Raw genomic sequence first — 18,484 nt, forward strand, 5'->3', positions numbered from 1 at the left:
GGGAAACCTGTAACATGTCAAATAAATGGCAGTCACAATTGACACCTGAAGATGTTTTTTGGACAAATAAAAGCTGGTTAGGTCTGCTGGCATGAAGAGTGACATGTTTGCAGCTTTAGTTTTGTAAATTTGACGATGATGTTATTTTCTATACCTGTGGGTGGTGCGAGTTTGACTGCAAATCCAGATCCAAACATGCTGGGGTTGCATTTCTGTCTTTTGAAAATCGCTGTGACACTGTGTTTTAAATCTACCCGTCAAGACAAAGTAGCATTCAGCTGCATCTGTCATTGCCTGTACTATATGTTGTGGGGGATGTCATTGCCAATGCAATGATTGTGATGTATTTTCCATGTGTTTCCTTTTCATTAAAAACTAAAACCTGTGTCTACTCTTTACCAGGTTGAGAACATTCTTCTAAACGACCAGGGAAATTATGTGCTGTGTGACTTCGGCAGTGCCACTCACAAGGTTTTGCAGCCACATAAAGACGGAGTGGCTGCCGTGGAGGACGAGATTAAGAAGTAAGCTTTTTCCATCAGTGAAAGACACGTTCTACTGTTACTCAATACAGTAGTTGGTAAAACAATAACACCTGCCACTTCTGTGTTCTGGCTTCCACAACAACAATATTGATTTTGTAAGTTGACGCTGTCAAGCAAAACCATTGCTAAAAAAGACAAGCACATGATGGGCCTTTTGCGCCACGGGAACTTTGTGATAAATCCAGTTCTGTTTTTAAAATCTCAGGAACACCACCAGCATTTTGTGCCTTCACCCCAAAAAGTCCCTGCTACTGAGATATAGTACATAGTACATAACATTGGCCCTGCATCTGGGTGCTACTGAATGTTTCTGTCTTTTCTAGCTAATTACGTAAGGTTGTTACAACATCAATTGTGTAATGGACATTTTTTTTTCAATTTTATTAACATTTCAACAGTCATCAAAATGAGTGAGGCAAAAAGGGGGACATTTTTTGTATTTAGAAATTAAGTTTAACTTTATTTGATAATTGCTTTGATGCAGTTACTACTAAAAGCTCAAAAATAACTTGAATCTCAGCAGTTTGTGTAGCCTCTCTTTTTATCAACATCAATGCAAATATCACTGTCAGACTAGAGAAAATTACAAAGAAAAAACATGACTGTCTCAAATTTGCAAAGCCGTGGCCTTTTAATTGGTCTAATTTTTCTCATCTTCACAGCTCTTCAAATGCTGTAGAAATGCAAACAAGAAACTACAAAAAGGAAGTGAAGTTTCTAACTTAGTTCTCAGGTCTCCTCAGTTCCTGGGACTACTTGGTAAAAATGGCCTTTAAATAGTAAATCTATTTGAGGGAAAGGTGTTACCTTTGTCATAACAGAGGAGTGTAAGGATGTTGGACATCCCAGGCCGACAAACCAACCTTCAGTAATCACACACAGACCACCATCACAAGCCTTCACACTGTTGACACTGTATTGGGAGGTAGTGTACGCTGGCTTTCATGTAATGTCAAATCACAGCACTTTAGATCTGGCCTGTTAACTTTTCCCATATTTATAGCTGCAATAAAGTGCAATGTGTGGTGCTTATCTGCAGTATATGACCGTGTGTAAACTCTCCTTTGTAACACTGGCCATACAGGAACCGTCAGCCCTCTGAACTGTGGTGACTAAGACTTGTCTTTGCATTGTCATAGCTCAGCTGTGTTTATCCCAAACACATCCAGCTGCTTTGATTATTATCGGAAAGGCTCTCAATAGAAAACAAAATGAAACTGTTTGGCGGCAACTGTACTGTTTTGCTTTATCGCTCACTTCACTGCTCTCATTCAGTCATTTTTGGCCGCAGCAGGTAGCTTAACACCCTACTGTACACTACCTGCTCAGCAGCCAGACACAATGACGAACTAGTTGATGAGCACAGGAAAGCATATATCTGCTCAAGAGGCAGATATTTCCCTCAGGGGCTTGACCAAAAACAGATGTGAAAGAGAGTGAATATTAGATTGATCAGGCGGACACAAACGCAACTCTGACTGAATCATAATGTTGCTCCATAACTGCTGTTTGTGTAAATGAATAAGTGTTAGCTGACAAGTTTGCCATATTAACTTGTGAGCTGATGATATGTCATGTTGCATCTACAACTTGCTTTGGCTGGCCCCATTGGCTGAAAACTAATCAGTTACGAGTACCTCACAAGCACTTGAGTAAAGTGTAAAATCCCTCTAACCTCTGATGCTTAGTCATTTGAACATTAACCTGCCATTGACGGCTTCCTGTTGTTGTATCTCACAGGTACACAACCGTTTCATATCGATCGCCGGAGATGATTAACTTGTATGCAGGGAAAGCCATCACCACTAAAGCTGATATCTGGGTAAGGTCCTACTCGTGTGTGCGTGCGTGTGCGTGCGTGCATGTGTGTGCCCTGCAGAGCTGGTTTGTCCCGGCAGTGTTTGGCTGTGACTCTGCCCTGACAGGTTCCTCCTCTCTTTTTTGTATGTCTCTCTCGCGCTCTCTCTGTCTGTCTTGCTCTCCGTTTCTCTTCTGGCCTGCCCCAGGCTATTTGCCTCGACCAGCTCTCCAACATTGTTTTTCTCTCATGAAACATTAAGTAACATCATTGATGACAAACCCAGGGCTTCGCCTCATCTTATTTCTCCCTCCCTGCTTGTCCTTTGCTGTTTTCCCTCCGTTTGAGATAATTAGGCCCCAGTTGAGAAGCTTGATAAGCTCGTGTGAAATGGGCCTTGGCTGTTTTGTAGGTGTGAGGTAGAGAGGCAGGAACAAGGCCCTGGACAGCAGCCATTTTGAGGTGCAGTGTAAATTGATGCACTAAAACCCGGTGAGTTAAAACAGGCAGCATATAAAGGTGTGGCTGTTGATGGGACGTATTGTGCATATCAATGCGTAACCTTCTCTAGGACTTTTTCTCGTTCTGTTCATTGAACTTTGAGTCACAGCCTAAAAAGACGAGTACTGCTGAAATGATCACTTGGTTTCAGATGCTTTTAATAATAAGTGAATTAAACTACTGAGACAAAAACACTGGTGTTTCTCAGGGATGCTCCAATTTGGAAGAAATCACAGTCTAAATCACGATTGTTATTGACCCTCTTAATACATGATGTTTATTATGATGTTGTTTTTACATGGTATGTGGGTTAGGGTTTGAGACAGGACTGCTGAAATGCGACTCTTGTCCTTTTTGGTTGTTTTAAGCAACTGGCCTGACCAGATTTTTGCAAATGACTGGTCACTTGACAGTAGTGTGCTGATTTAGTCATACTACAGCTTGGCTGAGAGTGAGGCTTTTTTTCTTTTTAGGGAGGAGAGAAAGTGCAATGCCGTGAGGAGAGGGGTGCGCTTGATCTCTAACGATTGACAAAATCGGCTCATAACTGCTAAACAGAAAGCTGCCCAATACTCGTTATTATCTCGATCATTTTGCTTTCATAATTATTTTATTCAAAATTGTAATATAAAATGAAACCTGATTAATCTTCTAGCCCTAGAGTCTCTCAAAGCTGTCAACCAAAGTATAATGGAACAACAAATGAATGTGTTTTTACAATTGTAATTCTATACAGCTGTGATGCTGGACAGGTTTAAGGAATTGAGTGTAGAAAACATCCATGTCTGCTGGTAACTTGTAGCTTTGAATAAGTGTCTACCTGCCACTCACTGAAACCAGTCTCACATGTGTACATTAACAGATGAAGACTAGGAAGCTTTAAACAGGCCTTTGCTTGTAGGAAGACAACTACTATGGGAAATTCAACAAAAACCCCAACTTTCTGTAGACTACCCCCTACATTCTCACTTCCTGTTCTATTTTAGCCACACATTTTGACGCTCTGCTATTTTATACATTGTTTTATATATTGTGCCTCAGACATATGTCGGATTCATTTATCCATGCATTTTGGGGTTGTTTGGCTGATATCCTGACTGACCGGGATTAGGAGTTTAGTATCAAACCGGATTAGCTTGTTGAGCGGAGAACTGGGGAGAATTTCTATCTGCAGATTGAGGGTTTCAACACTGTCGCTAATTCCAAAGTCTCTTTCATCTCCAACTGCATCATCAACAAAAAGATGCTAGGGCCAAATATAGCTCAAACTGAATATATGATTTGGGAGCTGAGCGTTTTTGCATGTGGATGTGTTTGGACAGCCATATTGCCAGGGGAGCGGCTTCCAGGCCTGTATTTAAAAGCAGCTTTTTTAGCCACTGACATAAGGAAGATTAATTCTTTGTTATGCAGTCCCATGTAACCCAGCTGGTACAGAAAGGCAACCACATTGCCAGAGTTGGGGCTTCACTTCCCACCAGGTTTGGACTGTACTTGACATGTTTAGTGGTTGTAAAAGTTGGTATTTCATGTGTGTTTACGATATCTGTGATGACTACCTCAGATAATTCTCCCTCATGTCTTATTAAAAGCACATATTATATATTGTCTCAAATACTCCACTTGTATCTCCTGGTGGACGGATTCTTTGTGTTGAGACCAAATCAAACTGATGAATGGAGATTTTTTTTTTTGTTTGAAAAAATTGTCTGGTTACGGGTGTGACAAAACATCAATACAGCAAAATATCTTATCCATTTCTCATGTGATAACATTATTAATAGTTACAAATATTTGTGTTTTTATTAGAACACACAAGTTCTGTAACCCCCCTGAAAACGTATTTCCTTTTGATGTCAGCTTCTATAAACTTAATTTACACAGATTGAAAGTCCTCAATTTTTTTCATCATAATGCAGTATATTTAGTCTCTTTAGGGGTGGTTTGTTTTATTCAGATATATCAGAATGTGGTGTGTGATGCTTGTCTTGCAATGTATCGATATACATGCAATGTATTGAAATCACAGAATCATATTGTGACACTATCATTATCTTTGGCAACATATCCTGAATCGTATCATGTTGGGAGTGACTTCTCTGCGACTCCCACCCCTAGTTTCAGTACAATATGGTACCAAAACTCAAGTGTTTATTTGGTACCATATTAAAAATTTCAATCGATGCCCAGCCCTAAAAGTTACTTGGTTCGGTTGTTTTTCAACACTGTTTCTGTTCTCTCCACAGGCACTTGGATGCTTGTTGTACAAGCTGTGTTTCTTCGCACTTCCATTTGGGGAGAGTCAAGTTGCCATATGTGACGGAACCTTTATCGTTCCAGATAACTCCAAATTCTCCTTCAAGTTGCACTGTTTAATCAGTAAGTTTGTAACTTAACATGGATCAGTATCATAACGTGTCTTTTAATGATACTGGAATAATTATATACTACCTCAGAATAATATACTATCACTATTTAAAATCTAAATCACGTTTATTATGAAGTAGATTTTCACATTCAAAGAATTTGCCTTATATATTGGTCTATAACAATAAACATTATATTGAAAAAATATAAAATGAAGATAAAAGCAACTAGTGCAAGCAAAGAAGCAACAATAGAACATTTAAAATAGTCAGTTTTCCAGGTACAATAAATGTAATGTTAATGTATCATTTGCATTTTCTCTAGTAAACAATCTGTGTTCGTTCTGATTATTTGGGAGTTATTTTTCACAAGCTTTTAAGTACTGAACTAGTGCCTTTATGCCGTATTTTCAGTTTATACTAGAGAAAGGTAGAAAAGCCATGTTTGAGGTGGAAACCTTCCTCCATATGATGTAACTTGAATGTAGGCATGACTGTCAAGTTATAGTAACTAACTCAGTTATACAGAGTGCAGCACAGAAGATTTCCTATGTGTGTTCACTCACATGGGAATCTATTACTGACTTTAGTTTGTTATCATGCGTTTACATCTTTAGCCTATTTGAACCACACAGACTGCCAATCATGACAGCCTTGCTTGCTCCCCTAAATATATTCTTTAGTGGAGCTTCCGTTTTAAAATAATTTGACCAGCAGCGCCACCAAGTGGCCAAAGAGAGAAGGTGCAAATCCACCTCTATAAATTTGCTGGTATTGTCCTGCATGCTGTTTTAAAATGACCTTTCTGTCCTTTCCAGGATATATGCTCGAACCAGACCAGGAGAAGAGACCAGACATTTACCAAGTGTCCTACTTTGCCTTCAAATTAGCTGGAAAAGACTGTCCAGTGCAAAATCTCTTTGTAAGTCACTGAAATGATACAGTTTTGGCTGTAGCCTTTGTTGTCATTTGCTTGTTTAACATTGTCTCCTGACATTTTTCCAGAACTCTCCCATCCCTACGTCGCTCCCAGAGCCTCTAACTGCCAGTGAGGTCGCTGCTAAGAAAAGTATGACAAAAGCCAGGTAATGCTTACCGACAGGAACTGATTTTTCATCTTTTAGTTCAGTTTGCTTTAAAGAGTGATTTGTTTTGTTCTTAGGCTAATAATAATGAATAAGCTAAAATCACTCATGTGTTGTGGAATTCATCATATATCTAGGCAGAACAACACATTAGACATCAGAATGGCACATAGTGCAAACCTTCCTGTACATAGATTTGGGTCAAGGGAAAAATCAAGTGACAACTTTGACTCCTCCCTTCCAGGATAACAGATTCTGTTGGACCGACAGAAACATCAATAGCTCCCAGACAGAGGCCAAAAGCGGCAAACAGTAACGTCCTGCCTCTCGCCACTGTCACCCCTGTCAAGATGACCATGCCTTCAGCACCCGTCAGCAATGGACAGAAAGGTTTGTTTGACAGTAGTGAGAGTGATAGTCTATACAGGTTTCTTGGAAAAGAGGCAGGAACAGTACTGAGTACATATACTTTCAGTTATTCAGTTTACTTGTGTTGATTGCTGTGCTCATTGTGGTGTTAAAAATTAAGAATAATACATTCATCTATACCACAAATCACAGTGAGCCCCTTATGGGAAACTTTGATTTGTGGTATTGGGCAATATAAATAAGGCTTAACATGACTTTCCCTTTCCACTCAGCTCCCACCCCTGGCTCAGTGCAGCCTTCCATTCAGGCCCAGCCTAGCAGTCAGCAACACAGAGTCCTGCAGCAGTTACAGCCTGGTGACCTGCGTCTACAGCAGCTACAGCAGCAACAGCATCAACAGCATCACCACCACCAACAACTACAAGCAGTGCAACAACAACATATAAATGCACAGCAACTCCAATACCTCCAGGTACATCCACACATCATCGTAGAACTGATTTTGTAGTGGTTGAGTAATTCTTGAACCATCAGTAAGAGGAAATATTAGATATTTAAGTCTTTACAACTGTTTTCAGTATCAACAGGCTGTGCAGCAGTCCCTCCAGCTTCAGCAGCAGCAGCAGCAGCAGCAGCAGCAAGCCCTCCTCCAACAACAGCAGCAGCAGCAGCAGCAGATGATGATGCAGCCAATGTATCAGCAGCAGGTTGCACAGGCTCAAGCTCAGGCTCAGGCTCAGGCTCAGTACGCAGCCATGGTAAGTTCTGTCAGAGGTCTGAACCTGGCGCCGAGGCTACCAGGACTCGAAATAGATTCACTTTCTGTGCTAAAATAGACACCCGACAAATTAAATGTGCTTTTGTTCGTATTCAAGCCTTTGAGGATGCTTCTAAATCAAAATTATGACAGCATTTCAGCGCAGAAGACTTAACCAAAATCCAAAACTGCAATAAATAGTTTGAGCAAATGACAGCAAAGCACATGGTGACACAGCATGAAATAACACGAAGCTGAACATTTCATTTAATGTCAGAATGCCCTAAAATTGCTCTCTCTGTTCCAAACACTGGCAGCCAGTCCTCTTCAGTCGATTTGCTTCGTGTCTGTGCCAAGCAGCATTGGAAGCAGACGCTCAAACTTCCTACTGACTCAGTCCAAATATTCAGAAAACTAGTATTTACACAGCTACTGAATCAAACACACAAACACAGGTCCTCCAAATGCGTACTGTTAGGGCGGCGCAATTTTTAGTCTGTTTCCCACCAAACGCGTACCATCTGTTTTATTTCAGAGGCAATCTGGTCTGAGCGAAGCCACGAGGGGATCGAACAGAGGGTGAAATCGAGCAGTTTTCTCTGTGTTGCATCGTGACATATGAAGCAGTTCACAGGCAGGGGAAGAGAGCACCTCCGAAAATGATTGTTCTTATTCCCGAGATACCTGCTAACTGTTTAAAAGCAGCGTTTCCTCTGTGACATTGATCTGCCCCTTACTGTAGTGAGGAAGCTTTGCTAAGTGACTGCAAATTGGTAATATGGTGTGATGACATCAGATCAACTAACTGTACTTTAAAAGCACAACGGTGGTGTGTGCGTAAGTGCTCAACAAATATTTGTTAAGAATACATGGTAAAAGGGAGCAGAGAATGAATCAGCAGTAGCAACATTAAGATTGGTTAGAAGCATGAATTTATAGCCACAGGTAGCAAAAAACATGAAACATATGAGAAGGTTGATTTTAAGCTTCAGTAGGTTGTTCATTTCTTTTCAACTCTTTAAGAGAATTCACATAAAACGTTCTAATATTCAAAGATCTGCACAGCACTGCTTTATTTATCTGAGCTTAAGTCCCTGGACAGTAGTGCTAGATACTTCTGTAGAGCCAAGCATAAATCTATTCTTTGTTGTTTTTTAACGTGAATCCTCTAAGAAAAGGAAGCCTCTTTGATCTGATCAAAGTCAGATCTACATCTATCAAGGGAAAATTGTTTCACTGGTGAATAACATGGTGAAGAAAGTGGACCATTTACCAGCAAGTGAGTCAGATATTTTCTGGGGAGCTGGTGGAGACCAAACCACAACTAAAGGAATGTGAATATTGGAATCCAAGTGAATGCTCCAAATGAATGCTAATCTTGTTCTGCTTCTGTGGAAAAAAAAAAACAAACTGTGAAAATATTATCCGTGACAGCTGATGAGATGTTAAGAATGTTTATCAGTCAGCCTGTTTTGGAGTTTGTGCCCCCGAAAATCAATCAATGCAGCTTCAAAGTTGTCAGCCAGTGTTTGATCCTTATGTGGAACTTAGCTCATTTGTAGTGTTTCCTGTCCGACATGCTGTTTGACTTTCATTCCTTCATCCCTCCCCTCCACTGTGTCCCCAGCTTTCCAAATCCAGAACTGGTTTCTAACAACATTTCATCATCTTGTTGCCGTCATTGTGCACCATGATATCAAAGGTCCGTCCCTCATTCCCTTCCTCCTCTTCTCCCTCTCTTCCTTCCCTAACAGCTGCACCAGTACCAACAGGCTTTTGTCAGGCAGCAGCAGCAGCAGCAGCAGCAACAACAGCAGCAGCATCATCATCAACATCAACTACATCAGCAGCAGCAGCATCATTCCGCTCAGCAGCCTCTCCCCTATATGTCCTCCCCTCTTGAGTTCCAGATTCCATCGGGTTCCTATAACGTGACCACGCCCACTGCTGGAACTGGAGCTGTACCTGCTCAGATGGGGGGACCATCCCCTGTGGATCCCTCATACACTAACCCAAGGTAGCATCCCCCCCTGAACTTTTTTGAAATTCTCATTCTATATGGATGTAAATTCTTTACATTTCCTTGGCTTTTTAAAATGAAACCAAATCACTGACAATAGATTCTTGAGTAAAGTTTTCATTTCTGCACTGAGCTAAGACTAAGATTTTTTTTTTTCCATCACAAGGATTTATTTTGTATGCCTTTACAGCCATTTTTGGTATTTCTGCGTTTAAAAGTCCCACATTGTAGAAAGTGAGATTTCCATGTTTCTTTTATTTTAAATTAGGTCTTGGTGCTAAATAAATAGTGTGAAAGTATCACTCCACAGAGAAATTCACACTCCCCAGATTCAGAAACTGTGCCTTCAAATGAGGGGTTAGGACTTCTGTAACGTTGTGATGTCACAACTATACACTCACTCCGGCCTCACACATACAGCCAGCATGTTGGACAGAGCCTGCTCAGGCATGAGAGAGCTGACCAATCAGAGCAGACTGGGCTTTTTAAGCGGTGGTCCTTAGAGAGATGAACAACAGAGATGGAGAATATTCTGCACAGTATTTGTCATCATTTTGGATTGTTGCAATAATAATAATAAACATACATTTGCATTAAGCAATCATATTTGTCCACTACCATGTTGATAATAGCATTAAACACTTAAAACTATGCCTTTTTAAGGTACACTTAGAACAGAAAGAAAATGTGCGATTAATTTGCGATCAGTCACGTGTTAACTATGAACAATCATGCAATTAATCACGATTAAATATTTAAATCGATTGACAGTCCTTGAAAAATAATGTATTTGAACATTTGAGAATGCAAACATGTTTTAGTTGACACTGAAAATAAAAGAATACAATAAAAGAGGCCGGTGGGAACACTGAAAGAGCTGCATTTATTTACATAACTTGCAATATTTAAATGAATTTAAAGAAGCACACTTTATCATTTCTGCTTGTTGACCACAGTAGATGTGTCAGATGAACCTTGTAAGCTTAAGAATCATTCAATGCCGTTCTTCCTTCAATGCCCGGAATTAGGTTTTAGATAAAATCTTACAGCCTTGCTAATTTCTAATTGTCATAACAGAAATGTGGGAAACAGTTTATTATTGTGATCTCCACAGTAGAAACCCACTGCTTGCTTCAGACGGGATCACGCCACCCTCTCAGAGCTGCAACATTACATTCAGCAACCCCCCTGATATGTCGGGCTGGAACCCTTTCGGAGAGGACAACTTCTCCAAGTTGACAGAGGAGGAGCTGCTCGACCGGGAATTTGACATGCTCAGAGCAAGCAAGTGACCTCTTCAGTAGTTTTTGTGCAGAAACACATTTTTATGTTCCCAGAAGAGGTGAGGTGTCATAGCTGTAGATATTCTAAGTTTCTTCTCCCCTGTGATCTTCTACATACAGACAAGCCAGTGGAGAGAACAGCCAACATGGAAGCCGACCGAGCGCAGCTTGCTGCCTCCACTGCCAAGCCCCTCCCACCAGAGGACCTGTTCGGCTCAGTCCCATTTGTGGCCAGCGCAGGCAAGTTTTAGAGGAGTCTCTACCGTGAGGACCCAACACTGTGGAGCCACCTGCCCCCTCTATGCCCTCTCCTGCTCCCCCTACCCCCTGTCCAGCACTTCTGTTCCCACCTGACCTCCAGTTAGGAGCCTCTATGCTACACAGACCCCACAGTGGGCATTACAAACCAATGATCAGTCAGATTTTTCTTTTGTTTCCCATTTGCAGTTGGCAGAATAGTTGTGCTCCTGCTCTTTTTTGACTCGCTTACGAAGAAAACTAAGCAGGAAAAGCAGGCGCAGTGAAGTAGTGAAAGCACTTTCTGAATTCACTGCAGTCAGCTGTGGCTTTTAATACTACAATTTCTAACTGCCCTGCTGTGCCAAACTTTTATGCAAGTCAACTGAAATAAGTGTTGAGTCTCCTCTTAAGCTCTCTGAGTGAAGCTAGGCACTAACTCTGCCATGGTTTGGGGTTATATTACATCCCTGTCTAGATCAAAACGGCTGGGGCAAGGTACTAACAGACAGGGGGTCTCACTATGTCAGCTGGAGAGACATACGCTCACACTGAGGTTCTTTGCTTTAAATTAAAATTTGTATTTCCGTGCATAAAAACAAGCAAAAACTTCCAACTCACTGTGTCCAACAATGAACACAGCTGGAGAAAATTCTATCTGCACTAAAAGCAATATGAACATAACAAGGCTGAAGTGACGAGCTGACACGTGGTTGGTACTAAGTAGGGCTGAGTGATGTCAAATTTAACAACCATTTACACCACAGAATTGGTAATAACAGTTGTACATGCAAAGGCTGTCTAATTTAAAAACTCCAGCTTTGATTCATAAACAAAGTTATTGATTTCTCAAGGCTTCTATATGCTTTTGAATTTTAGAGTTGTAATATTTGAGAATAGAATTTCACACAGAATCCAGTCACACTCCTCTTAATGAAGTTTCTTATTAGCCATTTAGCCGGTGTTAACACTTTGTTGTAGTCGCAGCTTGTGGTGGATGTTGTATCAGACTGTTGGCCCCTTTGGTTAAATTTAGATTTAATTCCAGAAGAAAAGAGTTCATTAATTAGTTGATGTAGCTTTTGGTCTGTGTCCAGTCCCTTTTTATGCTTATCACTAACTCTGCACCTTACTATTTCTCATGTTAATTAGTAGTACCCACTTCAGAAATTCTACAACCAGGCTTTTGATATTTAGAATTTCTGTTGGGCAGATGGTTATACATCCAACAAAGCAGACTCCAACAGATGATTACTCTAAAACACGACCCATCTCTTCCCCTTCCGGTGTGTTCAGTACATTATCAGTCATTCTAGTGATACCAATTGAATCCAAACATCGCTCAGCCCTGGTACGGATAAACTTGACAGGGAGGGAAAAAAAGGCGACACTTGAACTTCCAAACTTGTTGCTCTTTGTCGTTTGTTTACATTCAAACATCATCGTCCCTCTTCGGCCATTGAAGCAATGCAATGCAAAGATTCCTCACGAATTGCAATTGTTTTTTGTTTTTTTTTGGTGTAGTGACGAAGCTTCAAGTGTTGGCTTGTGGACTGTGAACTTTACTGTGGAGGCCGATGCTCACACTCACTCTAATCTAACCTGATAATCAGTTCTCATTTGGCTTAACTAACCAGTCAGACTGCATGTGGTTGAACCCCGACACAGATCATAGCCTTGGCATAACAATGTGAATATAAAAGTGCAGTATTCCTACATATATTACATCAATGGCAGCAATAAGCTTCTGTGCCTCTGTTCTCTCCCTGCTCCTTCAATGTGAATTGGTCATGTTTTGATAGGCAATTTAGAACTGTTGTTTGTAACTCAGACTATATTTAATGATAGACGGTATGAACGCTAAAACACTTAGAGATTTTCTAGAGGAGAGTGAGAGTAGATTTTTTTTTTCTACAGTGAAATTCATCTCGTGTCCTTAAACATGCAGGCTTAATGCAAAGTCCAGTGGCTACAGTTTAGAGTAGAATAAGATGAGAAAATGATGCAATATAACCCTCTAAGCACTTGAATGTAGGTGTTGAAATACTTTGTCTTCACTTGTTACTTAATGAATATGAAATTCTATTTGAGCTCAAATTGGATCGAAGGAAAAACCAAAAAATAACAGAAACCAAACTGATCGAAGGGACTTTTTTAAAAATGAATTTAAAGCCCAGAAAGGTTCAATTACTCTTGGTTGTGACTGGGTGTCGTTCGTTCAGGCTGGCATGAAAAAATGTGCAACTGATTTTTGATCAGCCGTTTAGCGTCCTGTGTATGTGCCATAACAGTGTGTCAGTTGGTTGTTAGGTGTCAAATATTCCTGTGCTCACACACCGTTGGCAACTTCTCATAAGCAAAAATGACATGGTCGACATCTCAACACCAGTATTTGATCAGCTGTTGATGTTTTATGGTAGAAATGCTCAGAGGCAGAGCTTCTGTAAAAGGGGCTTTAATCCATCCTCACAAATCCGTTTACCTCGTTTCTGTGCTTCTGTCTATAAAATATACGAAAGAGTCCCACATGGTGTGTGACTTTGGACTATTTTAGGTTAAAGAAACATGCTGAAACCTTGGTTGTCAATCCAAAGTGTTGGTGATGATGTGATTTAAAGCAGCTGATATAGAGCTTTGGTGACCAAAGATGGCCAGACAGTTTTAACACTTTAGGATGAAATTCTTACATATAACAATCAGAAGATTGCCATGACTTTACAAGTGCCAAAAAAGGGTGTTTTTTTTCTAAATTGTCCCTCATATATCCAGGACTTTGTCCCAAGTTTGCTTTGTTTTGCGGCATTTTCATAATATGAGAGCAGCAGAGTTGGCTTTTCTTTACATGTTGTCCTATTTATGTTGTAGTAGAGCTGTGGTTCAATCATCAAATAGCCTCAAAATTGATCTATTGTTCATTCTGACAGATTGCTAACCAAGATGTGATCAGTCATATCCCGACAGTGTGACATGCAGTGGACCTGCAAGATAGCTGCCGGTGCATTATCTGTAGGGCTCTGCAGGACAACTTTCAGCCAGCTAACAGGCGAGCTAGGACAGACAGAATGAGAGCAGTGAAGTTGCCTGCGGTGTGACCACACAATTTAACTGAATTCCTTTTTTTATTGCAATTATTCCAACATTTTCTTGAAGAATTTTAAGGCTTTCTTTTATAGTGGAAGTTGCTTGGTTTCCATTTCTAGATACAAAGTGCCTTTGTGTGGCATTCTTATTTACCCGACCAACAACACTGGGAGAATTATTTCTTTCCCCACATTCCTACAATGACATTTTGTCTCTTGACATTTAGCTGAAGAAGGAAAATGGTTCTGATTAAAGGAAAGACACTGAAAATCAGGTGATGGGTTGACACAAGTCTTTCAGGGAAAACAGCTTAGGAGGTCTTATAGAAAGTACATGTGGAGGCTGGTGAACAAGTTATTCTGCCCTGTCTGGAGCATTACTCCGACCTAACTGTAATGTACTTAGTGACACAACCTGGTATCCTAAACTGTTTCTCTTTAGGTAGAACACGACCGGCTGACGGCACATTCAGTAGTGTAATTGTCAATCGTTGTGCTAAAAGGAGTGCTCGGTGCGTGTTCTGATGATATCCGTCAAAATGTTGAACATTTAGATTTCTTTTTTCTATGTTGTTTTTAAATCCATACAATCCTAAAGGGCTGTATGTTTGTTAATCCTCACTGTGCTGCGGTTATTCCGCCTTAGTGCAGCAAGTGAGAAAGTGACCCATCTTAGTCACCCATGCACACATGAATCCTACACATTATTGTACAAATGTATTAACTTGGTAAGATGTAATTCACGTGTTTAGCCGAAGGTAAGTGTGGAGAACAGTTGATGTTACTTGATGCTTCTGTTCCACGTCATGTTTCCGCTCATATCACCGCCTGCTTTTATTGGGCCTTTGTGTTTGTCAGGCCTGTCAGTTCAGTTACTATTATTACTATTATTTGCTTTGTTTCTGTTCATTTTTCATTCAGTAAGACAGCCATATTCAGAAACATCTTGTTCATGTGTATTGGTGGATGGATCTATAGTTTGGACAGTGAACCATCAAAGCCAAAAAAAAGACAAATGAAAGGGACGACCAGAGCCATTAACTGCACTTTATTTTCTTTTTTAAAGTGTGAGAGGATATTATTTCAGGATTTGTCCGAACAAACAAGCATAGACATTGAATATGTTGTTATATATTGTTTACATTTGCAGGTTTTCTGTGTTTTCTGCCTCTCTGTTTGGGGTCTGGTTTAACCCATTTCTTAGACAATTTAGTCAGCTTTACATCCTGCTAGAAGCCCCAGAACAGATGTGTAAAAACTTTGGGAATTTTTATTTGCAGTCAAGTCAACTCTTCAGTTTTAGTCATACAGCTCCTGGTACCGCTCCTGCAGAAAGAATAAAACCCTATAGATCAATAAATTGTCTTATACATATCTTGTTTTTGCAACAGACTATGTAAAAGGTCCTGTATCATACTGTGAGTGTGAATGTATTTCTTTATAGAATGTTACTGATAAATAAAAAGCATTCAAAATCAAAATTCACTTTGGTTCCTTTTTTATAGCTCTGTAAAATATAATGAAGTTAAGAGTCTCTCCACCACTACACCACGTGCAAGATGTTCCTGTTGTTACATGGCTGTCTTTGTTTGAGCTCTCTGTCGTCCAATCAGACTGCGACAAAGCGAGGCAGATTTTAACGTATTGTAGGGAAGTCGACGGTCAAAACAAACGTTAATGCACAAAACATGTCGACTGTGTTTGTCCCACACAAGTGTGTGAAACATTAAAAAACGTAAGCAGCTTATTCTAAGATGCACGCCCGGCGTTGTTTATGTTAAAGCCCTGATGGTGATAAACCAGCTCAGTGTGGTCAAGTTAAGATCCAACATGGCCTCATTTCACTGTTTTCTCTTCCAAAATTGTTCTCAGAGGGACTCAGCCGCAGGTGTCACCCCAGTTATTTCATGTTTTTTCTGTAGTTGTACACTTGACTCTTTACTTCTGTCTATAGTTATATTTGTTTCACTTGTGCATGATTGGTAACGAGTTTGAAGCAGAATCTGTCACTTACAGATGGCTCATGTCATTAGAGGCATCTGAATGTCTTTAAGATGGTAAATCAGCCTGTAGCTGTTTGTAAAACACCAAACACTAAAACTCCTTCATCATTTATGTGAGTAAATATATTTATTTATGTTTCCAAAGGGACTGAAGCTGAAGTTGCATGAATATTTTAACAGTCTCATTTTTAAAGCGAATTTTTATCTGATTAACAAGCTGTTATTTAATTAATCAAATACATGGTGCAGCTCGTTCTACAAGATGAAGATGATAAACAAAAAAGAACTGTAGAGTGTCTAAGTCAATTTTATGATGTATTTTAGTGTGACGGAGAAGTTGGTACAGTTAAAATATTTCTCACCTTTACCAAAACTACGTTTTTAGTAAAACTGAGTCTTGTCCAGTGATTTGACCCCAAACGAGTTGATGCTTGATATTTTAATCTAATCTGATCTAATCTAATCCTGTTATTCAAGCCTGAACAGATGGATTAACATGTACAGTGTGGTACCTTTTCTATAATGATTTCACACCGGCGCTATGTACATTTTCACAGGTCTTTTGACCTTCAGTCACACAAATCCTCTGTTGTGTCAAAGTAAAAACAGATTAACCTCAATTTGAGTCCTTACTGCTGGTAAGTACTTTTTTCCCCTGTTGTTGGAAAAACATTTTTTAATAGAAATTAAAATAAGAAAATTAGAAGGTGTGTGTTTATTTGTTTAATGTTGAAGAATTTGTTGAGTCTTTAAAATGTCCTATAGAGTTCTCAAAGTATCGCCTTCAAATAGCTTTTTTTAATGTGGCCTACATATAACACCATCAGGTATTGAGTGGATGACTGAAAGGGTTTAAAAAAACAAACTGTTGATTTAACATTTTCTAAACGTGTTGATTTAAGGGACACTATGAAGTTTTGGAGAAGAAATTCAAACAAACTAACTCGGCAATATTCCCTAACTAAATAAAGAAGCTGGAAAAAAAGGTCACAGAACACTGTTTGAAGCTAGAAAGGTGGCAGGGTCCGCCACATATAAACAATAAATATAAATAAAATACATCAGGCAATGAAGATCTTTCTCTTCCGATTAAAACTTCTGCCCCAAAACAAAATGTAGTGCTCCTTTAACAATTTCATCATTCTGACTGGTATTTTGTGAATTCAGCCACGGCAAAGACCGTTGCGTAAGGAAATTAGCGGTCATTTGTTTTCAGCAACCTTTTGGTTCAGAGTCGCTCAGCATAAATGTTCGGCTCTCCGCAGCTTCATCAAATCTATCTGTGTTCCGTCGTAGTCATCGCGTGAGGGAAGAGACTTCTCTAAGCCTCTCGCCTGCTGTCGGACATTTCCAACAGATTTTATCTTCCATCAGAGAAGAGAACAATCACATGCATGTTTTCACCACTTATTTGTATCTTTAAGAGATCAGACGCGGCATGTAATCCTTCAGCTTTTACCCAAAGGAACATCGGCAAAACAAATCTGTGTGTCAGTCTGTCATCTCCTCTCGTGATTAAAGATGTGAGATGGTGTGAGATTGTCTCACTCCGAGAGGTGAACGTGATTACAAATTATAATCTGGAACGGGTGAAGCGAACAGATGCAGCGCACCTCGTGTTGCCTGAATTACCGTGTTTTATTCTTTAGACCTTTTTTAAAAAATCTTTTATTGCGGTCTTGTTACATTTATAAAAAAACAAAACAAAAAAAACAATGCTTTTTGGCTAATCTGTCATCACGTCCTGCCAGTTTGAATTGTTGAAGACGTGGAGTGGTTTCCATTTTCGTGTTCACAGCAGGGGGTCCTTTCTCTGCTTTCTAATGTGGAGCTTCCACTAATGGGGAACAATAAATTGGCTCATTGTGTATGGCACACTTTATTTTAGATATAATTGGAGACTATCCACTTGCTAATTAGGCTAATTTCTAAGTTGTCATTATGCAAATGTCTTGGAAATAAATTTACACGAGGCTCAAAGTTTTTCGGCAAATGCCAATTGTGCGTAAGAATTTATAGAAATGCAGAAGTAAAAAGTAGTAAATGCAGAAAAAGCTTCTTTTTGAGGTCTGAAGGACGTGACGGACAGCTTAAATCTATTGCAAGAGACGGGAGATTTAATTTTAAAAGCAACTTTATGAATCTTGAAAAGCTGGGCGTTATTTCCTCTGCCTCTATGCCGGCTCTTCTTATTGCAGGGTCAGAGAAGAGAAGTCAGAGCAGCTTTTAGACCATATTGAGTTTTGTGATTTCTCCTTTGCTCCTCCTTCTGCTTCAATATTGGACCAACTGTTTGGATTTGTATTTGTGGACATGCCGACATAAACCAAGTAATCCTGCTTTCAGTAATACATCTAACAGAAGTCAAAAGGGCCAAAGATGTTCTTCGGAAATGAAAACTTGTAATCTTGGCATCACGATTCTTCTTCCGTCGCTCATC

At 39.8% G+C, this 18,484-nt stretch overlaps 1 protein-coding gene across 2 annotated transcripts in view; it reads left to right on the plus strand.

The window, feature by feature from the left end:
* The window catches only part of bmp2k (BMP2 inducible kinase), a 46,520-nt gene that overhangs the window by 23,812 nt on the left and 4,224 nt on the right, over positions 1-18,484 (plus strand). Inside the window, exons 5-15 of one of the 2 annotated variants that reach the window (XM_030418443.1) lie at positions 403-524; positions 2,286-2,367; positions 5,091-5,223; positions 6,029-6,132; positions 6,216-6,295; positions 6,540-6,685; positions 6,937-7,136; positions 7,243-7,422; positions 9,176-9,438; positions 10,556-10,725; positions 10,845-10,964. In XM_030418443.1, coding sequence (XP_030274303.1) covers positions 403-524; positions 2,286-2,367; positions 5,091-5,223; positions 6,029-6,132; positions 6,216-6,295; positions 6,540-6,685; positions 6,937-7,136; positions 7,243-7,422; positions 9,176-9,438; positions 10,556-10,725; positions 10,845-10,964 — 1,600 coding nt within the window. The remainder of the gene's footprint in view (positions 1-402; positions 525-2,285; positions 2,368-5,090; positions 5,224-6,028; positions 6,133-6,215; positions 6,296-6,539; positions 6,686-6,936; positions 7,137-7,242; positions 7,423-9,175; positions 9,439-10,555; positions 10,726-10,844; positions 10,965-18,484) is intronic. The other variant, XM_030418444.1, reaches the window with a different exon arrangement.

The sequence above is a fragment of the Sparus aurata genome, chromosome 5, assembly GCF_900880675.1.
Source record: "Sparus aurata chromosome 5, fSpaAur1.1, whole genome shotgun sequence".
Taxonomy (NCBI): domain Eukaryota; kingdom Metazoa; phylum Chordata; class Actinopteri; order Spariformes; family Sparidae; genus Sparus; species Sparus aurata.